Source organism: Lissotriton helveticus, chromosome 2_1 (genome assembly GCF_964261635.1).
Source record: "Lissotriton helveticus chromosome 2_1, aLisHel1.1, whole genome shotgun sequence".
Lineage (NCBI taxonomy): Eukaryota > Metazoa > Chordata > Amphibia > Caudata > Salamandridae > Lissotriton > Lissotriton helveticus.
In genome coordinates, this window is record NC_136059.1 from 9,236,433 (window position 1) to 9,251,357 (window position 14,925).

Sequence of the window (14,925 nt, forward strand, 5' to 3'; positions counted from 1 at the left end):
GTCTGATGTGACACTGTGAGGGAACAGAGCAGCCAGGACACGGCTGTCTGATGTGACACTGTGAGGGAACAGAGCAGTCAGGACACGGCTGCCTGATGTGACACTGTGAGGGAACAGAGCAGCCAGGACACGGCTGTCTGATGTGACACTGTGAGGGAACAGAGCAGCCAGGACACGGCTGCCTGATGTGACACTGTGAGGGAACAGAGCAGCCAGGACACGGCTGCCTGATGTGACACTGAGAGGGAACGGAGCAGTCAGGACACGGCTGTCTGATGTGACACTCTGAGGGAACAGAGCAGCCAGGACATGGCTGCCTGATGTGACACTGTGAGGGAACAGAGCAGCCAGGACACGGCTGTCTGATGTGACACTGTGAAGGAACAGAGCAGCCAGGACACGGCTGCCTGATGTGACACTGTGAGGCAAAGAGCAGCCAGGACACGGCTGTCTGATGTAACACTTTAAGGGAACAGAGCAGCCAGGACACGGCTGTCTGATGTGACACTGTGAGGGAACAGAGCAGTCAGGACACGGGTGTCTGATGTGACACTGTGAGGGAACAGAGCAGCCAGGACACGGCTGTCTGATGTGACACTGTGAGGGAACAGAGCAGCCAGGACACGGCTGTCTGATGTGACACTTTAAGGGAACAGAGCAGCCAGGACAGGGCTGTCTGATGTGACACTGTGAGGGAACAGAGCAGCCAGGACACGGCTGTCTGATGTGACACTGTGAGGGAACAGAGCAGCCAGGACACGGCTGTCTGATGTGACACTGTGAGGGAACAGAGCAGCCAGGACACGGCTGTCTGATGTAACACTTTAAGGGAACAGAGCAGCCAGGACACGGCTGTCTGATGTGACACTGTGAAGGAACAGAGCAGTCAGGACAGGGCTGTCTGATGTGACACTGTGAGGCAAAGAGCAGCCAGGACACGGCTGTCTGATGTGACACTTTAAGGGAACAGAGCAGCGAGGACACGGCTGTCTGATGTGACACTTTAAGGGAACAGAGCAGCCAGGACACGGCTGTCTGATGTGACACTGTGAGGGAACAGAGCAGTCAGGACACGGCTGTCTAATGTGACACTGTGAGGGAACAGAGCAGCCAGGACACAGCTGTCTGATGTGACACTTTAAGGGAACAGAGCAGCCAGGACAGGGCTGTCTGATGTGACACTGTGAGGCAAAGAGCAGCCAGGACACGGCTGTCTGATGTAACACTTTAAGGGAACAGAGCAGCCAGGACACGGCTGTCTGATGTGACACTGTGAGGGAACAGCGCAGTCAGGACACGGCTGTCTAATGTGACACTGTGAAGGAACAGAGCAGTCAGGACAGGGCTGTCTGATGTGACACTGTGAGGCAAAGAGCAGCCAGGACACGGCTGTCTGATGTGACACTTTAAGGGAACAGAGCAGCGAGGACACGGCTGTCTGATGTGACACTTTAAGGGAACAGAGCAGCGAGGACACGGCTGTCTGATGTGACACTTTAAGGGAACAGAGCAGCCAGGACAGGGCTGTCTGATGTGACACTGTGAGGCAAAGAGCAGCCAGGACACGGCTGTCTGATGTAACACTTTAAGGGAACAGAGCAGCCAGGACACGGCTGCCTGATGTGACACTGTGAGGGAACAGAGCAGCCAGGACACGGCTGTCTGATGTGACACTGTGAGGGAACAGAGCAGTCAGGACACGGCTGTCTAATGTGACACTGTGAGGGAACAGAGCAGCCAGGACACAGCTGTCTGATGTGACACTTTAAGGGAACAGAGCAGCCAGGACAGGGCTGTCTGATGTGACACTGTGAGGCAAAGAGCAGCCAGGACACGGCTGTCTGATGTAACACTTTAAGGGAACAGAGCAGCCAGGACACTGCTGTCTGATGTGACACTGTGAGGGAACAGCGCAGTCAGGACACGGCTGTCTAATGTGACACTGTGAAGGAACAGAGCAGTCAGGACAGGGCTGTCTGATGTGACACTGTGAGGCAAAGAGCAGCCAGGACACGGGTGTCTGATGTGACACTGTGAGGGAACAGAGCAGCCAGGACACGGCTGTCTTATGTGACACTGTGAGGGAACAGAGCAGCCAGGACACGGCTGTCTGATGTGACACTTTAAGGGAACAGAGCAGCCAGGACAGGGCTGTCTGATGTGACACTGTGAGGCAAAGAGCAGCCAGGACACGGCTGTCTGATGTAACACTTTAAGGGAACAGAGCAGCCAGGACACGGCTGCCTGATGTGACACTGTGAGGGAACAGAGCAGCCAGGACACGGCTGTCTGATGTGACACTGTGAAGGAACAGAGCAGCCAGGACACGGCTGCCTGATGTGACACTGAGAGGGAACGGAGCAGTCAGGACACGGCTGTCTGATGTGACACTGTGAGGGAACAGAGCAGCCAGGACACGGCTGTCTGATGTGACACTGTGAGGGAACAGAGCAGTCAGGACACGGCTGCCTGATGTGACACTGTGAGGGAACAGAGCAGCCAGGACACGGCTGTCTGATGTGACACTGTGAGGGAACAGAGCAGCCAGGACACGGCTGCCTGATGTGACACTGTGAGGGAACAGAGCAGCCAGGACACGGCTGCCTGATGTGACACTGAGAGGGAACGGAGCAGTCAGGACACGGCTGTCTGATGTGACACTGTGAGGGAACAGAGCAGCCAGGACACGGCTGTCTGATGTGACACTGTGAGGGAACAGAGCAGTCAGGACACGGCTGCCTGATGTGACACTGTGAGGGAACAGAGCAGCCAGGACACGGCTGTCTGATGTGACACTGTGAGGGAACAGAGCAGCCAGGACACGGCTGCCTGATGTGACACTGTGAGGGAACAGAGCAGCCAGGACACGGCTGCCTGATGTGACACTGAGAGGGAACGGAGCAGTCAGGACACGGCTGTCTGATGTGACACTCTGAGGGAACAGAGCAGCCAGGACATGGCTGCCTGATGTGACACTGTGAGGGAACAGAGCAGCCAGGACACGGCTGTCTGATGTGACACTGTGAAGGAACAGAGCAGCCAGGACACGGCTGCCTGATGTGACACTGAGAGGGAACGGAGCAGTCAGGACACGGCTGTCTGATGTGACACTGTGAGGGAACAGAGCAGCCAGGACATGGCTGCCTGATGTGACACTGTGAGGGAACAGAGCAGCCAGGACACGGCTGTCTGATGTGACACTGTGAGGCAAAGAGCAGCCAGGACACGGCTGTCTGATGTAACACTTTAAGGGAACAGAGCAGCCAGGACACGGCTGTCTGATGTGACACTGTGAGGGAACAGAGCAGTCAGGACACGGGTGTCTGATGTGACACTGTGAGGGAACAGAGAAGCCAGGACACGGCTGTCTGATGTGACACTGTGAGGGAACAGAGCAGCGAGGACACGGCTGTCTGATGTGACACTTTAAGGGAACAGAGCAGCCAGGACAGGGCTGTCTGATGTGACACTGTGAGGGAACAGAGCAGCCAGGACACGGCTGTCTGATGTGACACTGTGAGGGAACAGAGCAGCCAGGACACGGCTGTCTGATGTAACACTTTAAGGGAACAGAGCAGCCAGGACACGGCTGTCTGATGTGACACTGTGAAGGAACAGAGCAGTCAGGACAGGGCTGTCTGATGTGACACTGTGAGGCAAAGAGCAGCCAGGACACGGCTGTCTGATGTGACACTTTAAGGGAACAGAGCAGCGAGGACACGGCTGTCTGATGTGACACTTTAAGGGAACAGAGCAGCCAGGACACGGCTGTCTGATGTGACACTGTGAGGGAACAGAGCAGTCAGGACACGGCTGTCTAATGTGACACTGTGAGGGAACAGAGCAGCCAGGACACAGCTGTCTGATGTGACACTTTAAGGGAACAGAGCAGCCAGGACAGGGCTGTCTGATGTGACACTGTGAGGCAAAGAGCAGCCAGGACACGGCTGTCTGATGTAACACTTTAAGGGAACAGAGCAGCCAGGACACGGCTGTCTGATGTGACACTGTGAGGGAACAGCGCAGTCAGGACACGGCTGTCTAATGTGACACTGTGAAGGAACAGAGCAGTCAGGACAGGGCTGTCTGATGTGACACTGTGAGGCAAAGAGCAGCCAGGACACGGCTGTCTGATGTGACACTTTAAGGGAACAGAGCAGCGAGGACACGGCTGTCTGATGTGACACTTTAAGGGAACAGAGCAGCGAGGACACGGCTGTCTGATGTGACACTTTAAGGGAACAGAGCAGCGAGGACACGGCTGTCTGATGTGACACTTTAAGGGAACAGAGCAGCCAGGACACGGCTGTCTGATGTGACACTGTGAGGGAACAGAGCAGTCAGGACACGGCTGTCTGATGTGACACTGTGAGGGAACAGAGCAGTCAGGACACGGCTGTCTGATGTGACACTGTGAGGGAACAGAGCAGCCAGGACACGGCTGTCTGATGTGACACTGTGAGGCAAAGAGCAGCCAGGACAGGGCTGTCTGATGTGACACTGTGAGGCAAAGAGCAGTCAGGACACGGCTGTCTGATGTGACACTTTAAGGGAACAGAGCAGCCAGGACACGGCTGTCTGATGTGACACTGTGAGGGAACAGAGCAGCCAGGACACGGCTGCCTGATGTGACACTTTAAGGGAACAGAGTAGCCAGGACACGGCTGCCTGATGTGACACTGTGAGGGAACAGAGCAGCCAGGACACGGCTGTCTGATGTGACACTGTGAGGGAACAGAGCAGTCAGGACACGGCTGTCTGATGTGACACTGTGAGGGAACAGAGCAGTCAGGACACGGCTGTCTGATGTGACACTGTGAGGGAACAGAGCAGCCAGGACACGGCTGTCTAATGTGACACTGTGAGGCAAAGAGCAGCCAGGACAGGGCTGTCTGATGTGACACTGTGAGGGAACAGAGCAGCCAGGACATGGCTGCCTGATGTAACACTGTGAGGGAACAGAGCAGCCAGGACACGGCTACCTGATGTGACACTGTGAGGGAACAGAGCAGCCAGGACACGGCTACCTGATGTGACACTTTAAGGGAACAGAGCAGTCAGGACACGGCTGTCTGATGTGACACTTTAAGGGAACAGAGCAGTCAGGACACGGCTGCCTGATGTGACACTGTGACGGAACAGAGCAGCCAGGACACGGCTGTCTGATGTGACACTGTGAGGGAACAGAGCAGTCAGGACACGGCTGTCTGATGTGACACTTTAAGGGAACAGAGCAGTCAGGACACGGCTGCCTGATGTGACACTGTGAGGGAACATATCAGTCAGGACACGGCTGCCTGATGTGACACTGTGAGGGAACAGATCAGTCAGGACACGGCTGCCTGATGTGACACTGTGAGGGAACAGAGCAGTCAGGACACGGCTGTCTGATGTGACACTGTGAGGGAACAGAGCAGCCAGGACACGGCTGTCTGATGTGACACTGTGAGGGAACAGAGCAGCCAGGACACGGCTGCCTGATGTGACACTGTGAGGGAACAGAGCAGTCAGGACACGGCTGTCTGATGTGACACTGTGAGGGAACAGAGCAGCCAGGACACGGCTGCCTGATGTGACACTGTGAGGGAACAGAGCAGTCAGGACACGGCTGTCTGATGTGACACTGTGAGGGAACAGAGCAGTCAGGACACGGCTGTCTGATGTGACACTGTGAGGGAACAGAGCAGCCAGGACACGGCTGCCTGATGTGACACTGTGAGGGAACAGAGCAGCCAGGACACGGCTGTCTGATGTGACTCTGTGAGGGAACAGAGCAGTCAGGACACGGCTGCCTGATGTGACACTGTGAGGGAACAGAGCAGTCAGGACACGGCTGTCTGATGTGACACTGTGAGGGAACAGAGCAGTCAGGACACGGCTGTCTGATGTGACACTGTGAGGGAACAGAGCAGCCAGGACACGGCTGTCTGATGTGACACTTTAAGGGAACAGAGCAGCCAGGACACGGCTGTCTAATGTGACACTGTGAAGGAACAGAGCAGTCAGGACAGGGCTGTCTGATGTGACACTGTGAGGGAACAGAGCAGCCAGGACACGGCTGTCTGATGTGACACTTTAAGGGAACAGAGCAGCCAGGACAGGGCTGTCTGATGTGACACTGTGAGGCAAAGAGCAGCCAGGACACGGCTGTCTGATGTAACACTTTAAGGGAACAGAGCAGCCAGGACACGGCTGTCTGATGTGACACTGTGAGGGAACAGCGCAGCCAGGACACGGCTGTCTGATGTGACACTTTAAGGGAACAGAGCAGCCAGGACACGGCTGTCTGATGTGACACTTCAAGGGAACAGAGCAGCCAGGACACGGCTGCCTGATGTGACACTGTGAGGGAACAGAGCAGTCAGGACACGGCTGTCTGATGTGACACTGTGAGGGAACAGAGCAGCCAGAACACGGCTGTCTGATGTGACACTGTGAGGGAACAGAGCAGCCAGGACACGGCTGTCTGATGTAACACTTTAAGGGAACAGAGCAGCCAGGACACGGCTGTCTGATGTGACACTGTGAGGGAACAGAGCAGTCAGGACACGGCTGTCTGATGTGACACTGTGAGGGAACAGAGCAGCCAGGACAGGGCTGTCTGATGTGACACTGTGAGGGAACAGAGCAGCCAGGACACGGCTGTCTGATGTGACACTGTGAGGGAACAGAGCAGCCAGGACACGGCTGTCTGATGTGACACTGTGAGGGAACAGAGCAGTCAGGACACGGCTGTCTGATGTGACACTGTGAGGGAACAGAGCAGCCAGGACAGGGCTGTCTGATGTGACACTGTGAGGGAACAGAGCAGCCAGGACACGGCTGCCTGATGTGACACTGTGAGGGAACAGAGCAGCCAGGACACGGCTGTCTGATGTGACACTGTGAGGGAACAGAGCAGCCAGGACACGGCTGCCTGATGTGACACTTTAAGGGAACAGAGCAGCCAGGACACGGCTGTCTGATGTGACACTGTGAGGGAACAGAGCAGTCAGGACACGGCTGTCTGATGTGACACTGTGAGGGAACAGAGCAGCCAGGACAGGGCTGTCTGATGTGACACTGTGAGGGAACAGAGCAGCCAGGACACGGCTGTCTGATGTGACACTGTGAGGGAACAGAGCAGCCAGGACAGGGCTGCCTGATGTGACACTGTGAGGGAACAGAGCAGCCAGGACACGGCTGTCTGATGTGACACTGAGAGGGAACAGGGCCACATCTTTCCCACACGAGAGACGCGCCTGAGAAGCTCTAGATACAGGAAGTGGCTGTTCACACCAGAAGAGAAGTTTCATTACTAGTGCTCCCTTCTGTATTTGTAAATGAATATCATTAGGACGTGTCTCGGCCACTTCCTCTCAGTGATCTTTAAACAGTACATTGTGGATATGTTTTATCTTCCTGCCCCAAGAGGCCGAAGTCAAACACACCAGAAAGCAGCAGTGGGGGGACAGGGGGGAGTGGAGAGGGGTGGGTGGAGGAGGGGGGATTGGTGGGGGGGCAAGTGGGGGTGTTGTTAGTCTTGTGTGATGTTGCAACAGTTATTCAAATAAACAGAAAAAGATTGACACCGATGCTAATAGATATTCAAACAAGCGTTGGTAAATCCAACAGGGCTCGGCTTGTCAGGGCTGTTCGGGTTGCCAGTGTTTTTTTGTAGCTGATTACGCACTCAAGGGCCATATTATTAAGAACGGTGATAACATTATCACTGCTTTATCGTCAGGAAAGACCAGGTTTGATGTCCTTCCCACCAGAACCTGGGCTTCTATGGGAATTCTCAAGGGCATATTATCAAGTCCATTAGCGCCGCTTTAGCAGCAGTTTCCTGCCGATAAAAGCGGCGATAATGTTATCACCGTTCTTGATAATATGGCCCTCATGACTGGCAATCTTAAAATGGGTTTTGTATGTAAAAAAATTTGAATTCCAAAATGGCTGCAGATAGGCATGCACTGTGATGCAGCGGCCATTTTACTGCTCTAGCCTGGCAGGCTGTAGTGTTAGAATAGTCAATACAACTGTAAACACAGGGATCCTTGCAGCACTTTGCAGCTGCCTAGCCTTTGTTAAAAACATTTTTTTTAAACAGCAGAATATGGAGAGAGACGGGAGCAGGGCGGGAAGCATTGGAGGGAATGAAGAGAGCACAGGAGAGATAAGGAAAACAGAGGGAAAGAGCAAAGAAACACATGCCCTCTGATGGAGGGCCGAGAGTAAAAGAAACACTGGCAAAGACTTCTGCAAAGCTGCAGTACTGCAAGGTGCAGCCGACTGCCTCCCAAGTCTGAAGCAGCTGCTTGGAAAGTCTTTTACAATGTTTTGCAAGCTATTAGTTAGTCCCTCTTCAGTCTCAAAGCTGCAGTACCCCAAGATGTTACCTGACGTCCCAAAAGTCCTTGCCTCAGCTGCGGTACCTCAGGTGTTATTAGGTGTCCCTCTCGAGTCAGATACAAGTATCGCAAGAATCCTTCCCACGCAGTTTTGCTTCTCTAACAAATAGTGCTGGCTTACAATGGCTAATTAAACACACCGAGCATGGTTTATAGCCATGAGTGCAATAACGCATTGAAGTATGTCTTGACTGCTATGGAAGACTGCTTTGTTAATCAATCAATCAATCAGGGGTTTAAGTAGCGTGCTAGTCACCCGCGAGGGTCTCATGTCACCATAACAATGAACAGCGGAGGCACCTGTGTTTACCAGTGACTGGTGGCACCTATGTCTGTTATGGTCACACCCAAAGCACAAGAGAGGGGGGACTAGGAGCCAATCAAGATCCAGTCCCTCCGCTCTGAAGTTGCTAGAACCACAATCAGTGGGGGGGTCTGTTCCTATCAGGAAGCGAAGCGGACATAACGGTGGACGCGGATCCTCGATCCAGGTGAGCCGAGGAGGGTAGGTCTCTCGTGCTCTCCGTCCATAAACCCCTAGCAGCTGCGCGCTGACCTTTGCTTCTGACTTATGGGGCATCATTGATTGTTCCAAAGGGTTGGACGATCAAATATAATCTTCGAGCCAGATATTTATATCTAGGGGAATCCCTACATTGTACATCAAGTCTTTTGTGTGGGGTAGAGTTAGACCCTTTTCTTAGGTCCCAAAGAAGCAACATGGATCCCTTTTGGGCGTTCTGGTACAAAACATGTTGACCTGACCACACTCACAGATTTAGGCTACTTAGGTACATCACGCCCCTACAATAGTCCCAACCTGTTTATGGTTTCTTAATCCTGCCAAGAGAACCATCATATTAAATACCAGTTTGGCATCTCTTAGACAGTTTTAGCCTCCCTTCACTTCACCATACACATTCAATTCAATAAAATTCAAATAAGCTTTATTCGATAAAAGCACACATAAAAAACACGATTGTTAAGATGATCTGTATTAAAATTCATTAAAAATATACAGACAGTGTAATTTATTAATACAATGGTATAAATTTAAAATGAGCCTTTAAAAGTCATATGCCAATGGATTTCCTGTATTTGATTACACATTCCAAGGCGCAAGCTATAGACCTTGAGAAATGTATGTTCTCTAGAAGTTGTAACATTAGGAACGCTGGCCGACATTGTCTATAACCAAGCCCCCGTAACATTGGTAAAATCCATCGCTTTCTTGGTTTGGTTTAGAAATGACAAAATAGAAAGACGTGCATATTTGTTTACGGAGACTTTTCGTCACATGGGCACAGGCACATGGTCTTCGATCAATCGTTTATAGTTGGAAAGCTGATTAACCTGTGGAAGATCCCCAATCTAAAGCGGGTTAAGACCGCCCTGTCGTACCCGCCTTACATAGTTTTAAAATGGGGTTGAATACTGTAAGTAATTAAGATCAGTTGATTCACCTGCACTGTGGTCTTTGATATTTCCATAAAGAATCTATTAGTCTCAAGAAGCGGTGTGCATATTTTTTTTATTTGGGTTGATTCTAGAGACATTAGTCAAAGTGCTAGGGTCTTCAAAGTATTCCGGGTAGCCGAGGTCTTTCGTAAAGTTTTTAATATATTTTAGCCATGGGATGCCAGTTGCCTGATGTAATCTTAAACTATCCAGTAAAATATCCCGGTTAAGACCGGTTTTGAGATTGGCCCATACTCCTGCAACAGTAAAATTGGTTGTATTTTCAAAAAGTCAGATATATACGGAATCCCGAGTTCAGCGTGGCATATATAGATTGATTACTACTTGGGACTGCCAATAGATATCTGAAAAAAGGAATTCTCGACCAGTTGTATGGGCTAAGGGTCTTCAAATCCCCCAAACACCCACACCGTACATGGCTTTGGATACGCATTTTGCTTTGTAAATATGTAATAACTCTACCACCGGCCTTCTCCCAAGTTTTCTTGTGAAACTGACCAGGGCCGCTGTAGCTTTCATAAATAGTAGTTTTCTTGCTTGTAAAGCCGGGGACCAACTTCCCCTATGGTCAAAGAGAATGCTGAGATAAGTAAATCTTTTTGTGGATTCTATCTTGTTGTTGTCAATAAAGACATTCCTGCATTTTGACCTATTGTGCCCGCATTTCATTATATATGTTTTGGTGATGTTTATCCTAAGCCCCAGATTGTGCATGAATGTTGATAAACAAGCGACAGCCCTTTGTTGCCCCAGTTGTGATCGTGACATCAAGACTGCGTCATCCGCATACAGTAGCACCGGAATCAAACCTTTATCCATCTGTGGAAGGTCATGGAGTTGATTTGCCAGCACCTGACCAAGTTAATTTATATACAGTGTAAAAAGAAAGGGAGCCAGCACACAACCTTGCCTAACCCCCCTTTCTAATTTTAAAACTGGCGGGACACTCCCCCGCGATCCCAAATCTTACCCTAGCCTTAGCATCCTTATGTAGCTGCTTGAGAAACAGTATTAGAGGGGTTTCCACTCCCATATCTTGTAACATTTTCAAAAGTTTCTCTTCAACAACACAATCAAAGGCTGCAGTGAGGTCTACAAAGGCCACATATAGCCTGCCCTGTTTAGCCAATGTATACCTTCGCAGGAGAATTTTCAGATTTAAACACTGGTCAACTGTGCCTAGACCCTGTCTGATGTCATATTGCAGTTCTGTTATAATGCCTTCATCTCCAGCCCAATCTTGTGGTCTGTTCGATATGATACGCCCCACGACCTTGACCAAAGAGTCTAACAGGTATAAGGGTCGACAACATGCGGGGTTATGGCGATCTCCTTTTTTAAAAATTGGAGCCAAAGTTGATTCTGACCATGATGTTATAAGGCCAGACGAACAACCTGCTGCTATTACTTGGGTTAACAATGGTCCCCATAAGGGCATGTTTGATTTATAAAGGTCTACCGGTGCGCCGTCTGGGCCGGGAGCTTTTCCACCCAGGCTTGCAATGATGGCACCATTAATCTCTCCTAAAAAGAAAAATACATCTCTAGGATGGTGAATAGATGGAAACAACTCCTGCAGATGTGAGGGATTAGCCGTTAAAATCTCATCAGCATTGCCGTTGTCATTATAGAGACTCGAAAAGTGATCCACCCCTTGGTACTCACAGAGAGCTAGCTCTAAGGATGGTAAATCTGGGGGGGGGGGCAAAAACGGGGCATTCTCCGCCTTCCAAAAGGCAGTGTTGTCTCTTACCAATGTTGCTTTGTGTAGAGCTTACTGAAGTACTTCTCTTAACACGTCTTTGCTCTCTTTGAGGTATCTTTATATTCCCCTCTGGCCGCTTTGATTTCTTGAGGGCCTCTAATAAGTTTATATTTACCGATTCGGTAAATACCGATTCGGTAAAAGGGGGAAAACATTGAAGTGTGGCAGGGTGTCACTTTGACACCCTGTTGCACCCCTCAATTGTGTATGAGTGCACATGTGGCACACATACATGCCTAAGGGCATGTATGTGTGCCACATGGCACTGTTGGAAAAGCATAAAAAATGGTTTTTCAAAGGTTTTCATTATTTACCACCAACTTGTAGTTGGTGGTAAATAACGAATCCTTAACTGAAGAATGCACCAACTTGAGTGCTCCCTACATCCTGGATTCATATTTTACCGAATCCTTAAATTACCGATTCAGTAAAAAACCGAATCCTAAAACAATGCCACCTACATCTAAAAAGCCCAATACCGGTCGGTAACGGCCAAAATTCGGCCGTTACCGACCGGTATTGGGCGACCTACATCTGGCCCTTAGTGTCGAACCAACCTTGTTTGACTCTATGGGATTTATTATTCTCTACTGACAGAACAGTCTTAACTTCTACTGTTATCTGTGCGAAAAATGTTAAAATCTCAACATGAGGGGTAGTCTCATTGAGACAAGCTAAAAAGTCAGATTAAAAGAGGAGACCTACTATTGGTGGATTAAGTAACTCAGGAGACCTACCATTGGTGGATGAAGGAACAGAGGACACCTACCATTGGTGGATTAAAGAACTAAGGAGACCTACCATTGGTGGATTAAGGTACAGAGGAGACCTACCATTTGTGGATTAAGGAACAGAGGAGACCTACCATTGGTGGATTAAGGAACAGAGGAGACCTACCATTGGTGGATTAAGGTTCAGAGTAGACCTACCATTGGTGGATTAAGGAACAGAGGAGGACTACCGTTGATGGATTAGGGAACAGAGGAGTCCTACCGTTGGTGGATTAAGGAACAGAGGAGAACTACCATTGGTGGATTAAGTAACTCAGGAGACCTACCATTGGTGGATGAAGGAACAGAGGACACCTACCATTGGTGGATTAAAGAACTAAGGAGACCTACCATTGGTGGATTAAGGTACAGAGGAGACCTACCATTTGTGGATTAAGGAACAGAGGAGACCTACCATTTGTGGATTAAGGAACAGAGGAGACCTACCGTTAGTGGATTAAGGAACTGAGTAGACCTACCATTGGTGGATTAAGGTTCAGAGGAGACCTACCATTGGTGGATTAAGGATCAGAAGAGAACTACCATTGGTGGATTAAGGAACAGAGGAGACTGACCATTGGTGGATTAAGGAACAGAGGAGACCTACCATTTCTAGATTAAGGGACAGAGGAGACCTACTTTTGGTGGATTAATGGACAGAGGAGACCTACCATTGGTGGATTAAGGAACAGAGGAGACCTACCACTGGTGGATTAAGGAACAGAGGAGACCTACCATTGGTGGATTAATGTACAGAGGAGACCTACCATTGGTGGATTAAGGAACAGAGGAGACCTACCGTTGGTGGATTAAGGAACTGAGTAGATCTACCATTGGTGGTTTAAGGTTCAGAGGAGACCTACCATTGGTGGATTAAGGAACAGAGGTGACCTACCATTGGTGGATTAAGGAACAGAGGAGACCTACCATTGGTGGATTTAGGAACTGAGGGGACCTACCGTTGGTGGATTAAGGAATTGAGTAGACCTACCATTGGTGGATTAAGGAACAGAGGAGACCTACCGTTGGTGGATTAAGGAACTGAGTAGACCTACCATTGGTGGATTAAGGTTCAGAGAAGACTTACCATTGGTGGATTAAGGAACAGAGGCGACCTACCGTTGGTGGATTAAGGAACTGAGTAGACCTACCATTGGTGGATTAAGGAACAGAGAAAACCTACCATTGGTGGATTAAGGAACTGAGGAGACCTACCATTGGTGGAGTAAGGAACTGAGTAGGACTACCATTGGTGGATTAAGGAACAGAGAAAACCTACCATTGGTGGATTAAGGAACTGAAGAGACCTAACATTGGTGGATTAAGGAACTGAGTAGGACCACCATTGGTGGATTAAGGTACAGAGGAGACCTACCATTTGTGGATTAAGGAACAGAGGAGACCTACCATTGGTGGATTAAGGAACAGAGGAGTCCTACCGTTGGTGGATTAAGGAACAGAGTAGACCTACCGTTGGTGGATTAAGGAACTGAGTAGACCTACCATTGGTGGATTAAGGAACAGAGGAGACCTACTGTTGGTGGATTAAGGAACAGAGGAGTCCTACCATTGGTGGATTAAGGAACAGAGGAGACCTACCATTGGTGGATTAAGGAACAGAGGAGACCTACTGTTGGTGGATTAAGGAACAGAGGAGTCCTACCATTGGTGGATTAAGGAACAGAGGAGACCTACCATTGGTGGATTAAGGAAAAGAGGAGACCTACCATTGGTGGATTAAGGAACATAGGAGACCTACCATTGGTGAATTAAAGAACAGAGGAGACCCACCATTGGTGGAATAAGGAACAGAGTAGACCTACCATTGGTGGATTACGGAATTGAGGAGACCTACAATTGGTGGATTAAAGAACAGAGGAGACCTACCATTGGCTCCAGGTACCAGCTGCTGGAGGACATGTCTGGTCGGGAAGTGTTGGACACCTCCAAGATGTAAGCTGAATAGAGGGGAATCCGTCTGCGGACATCATAGAGCGTGGCGTAAAAGTAGACCCCATCAAGGCGTTGGCAAATGCATGCAGTGCGGTTGGAGCTGAGGCCTATCGGTTCCAGCTTCTGGTGAAAGGATCTGATACATTCCGGTATCTCAAGGAAGCTTTCAACCACCTCAGCTGTAGCACACCAGGCACCGAGAGCTGCCAGGAGAAGCGCGGCCGGCAGGAACGAGGGCGTCCTCATGCTTCGTGGTCCCTGGTTAGAGTCAACCTCACAGCTGTTTGGTGCAGACCTCAGTGAGTGAAAGATATCGGATTTTCCACCCCAGGTGTTCATGCAGCAACGTTTCCCACCTGCGAGCCTCTGCCAGGCCAACAGTGACGTCAGGTGGCCTTCAGAAGATACTGAGTGCAAACAGGGGCCTTTGACTGTTGGTGGAAAGCTGGCAAGCGGCTCTCTCTACCCTCAGAGCATTTCAGGTTTCAATCAGGATTTATAAAGCACAGCAAATCACCCGTGAGGTTCTCAAGGCGCTATACAGGAAAAAACAAGGAGAAGGAGC

General features: G+C 50.2%; 1 protein-coding gene across 1 annotated transcript in view; it reads right to left on the reverse strand.

The window, feature by feature from the left end:
• Positions 1 to 14,627, reverse strand: part of LOC144819177 (endonuclease domain-containing 1 protein-like) — a 31,741-nt gene extending 17,114 nt beyond the window's left edge. Inside the window, exon 1 of the mRNA XM_078677149.1 lies at positions 14,295 to 14,627. Coding sequence (XP_078533275.1) covers positions 14,295 to 14,606 — 312 coding nt within the window. The 5' untranslated portion in view covers positions 14,607 to 14,627. The remainder of the gene's footprint in view (positions 1 to 14,294) is intronic.
• Between the last annotated feature and the right edge of the window lie 298 nt (positions 14,628 to 14,925).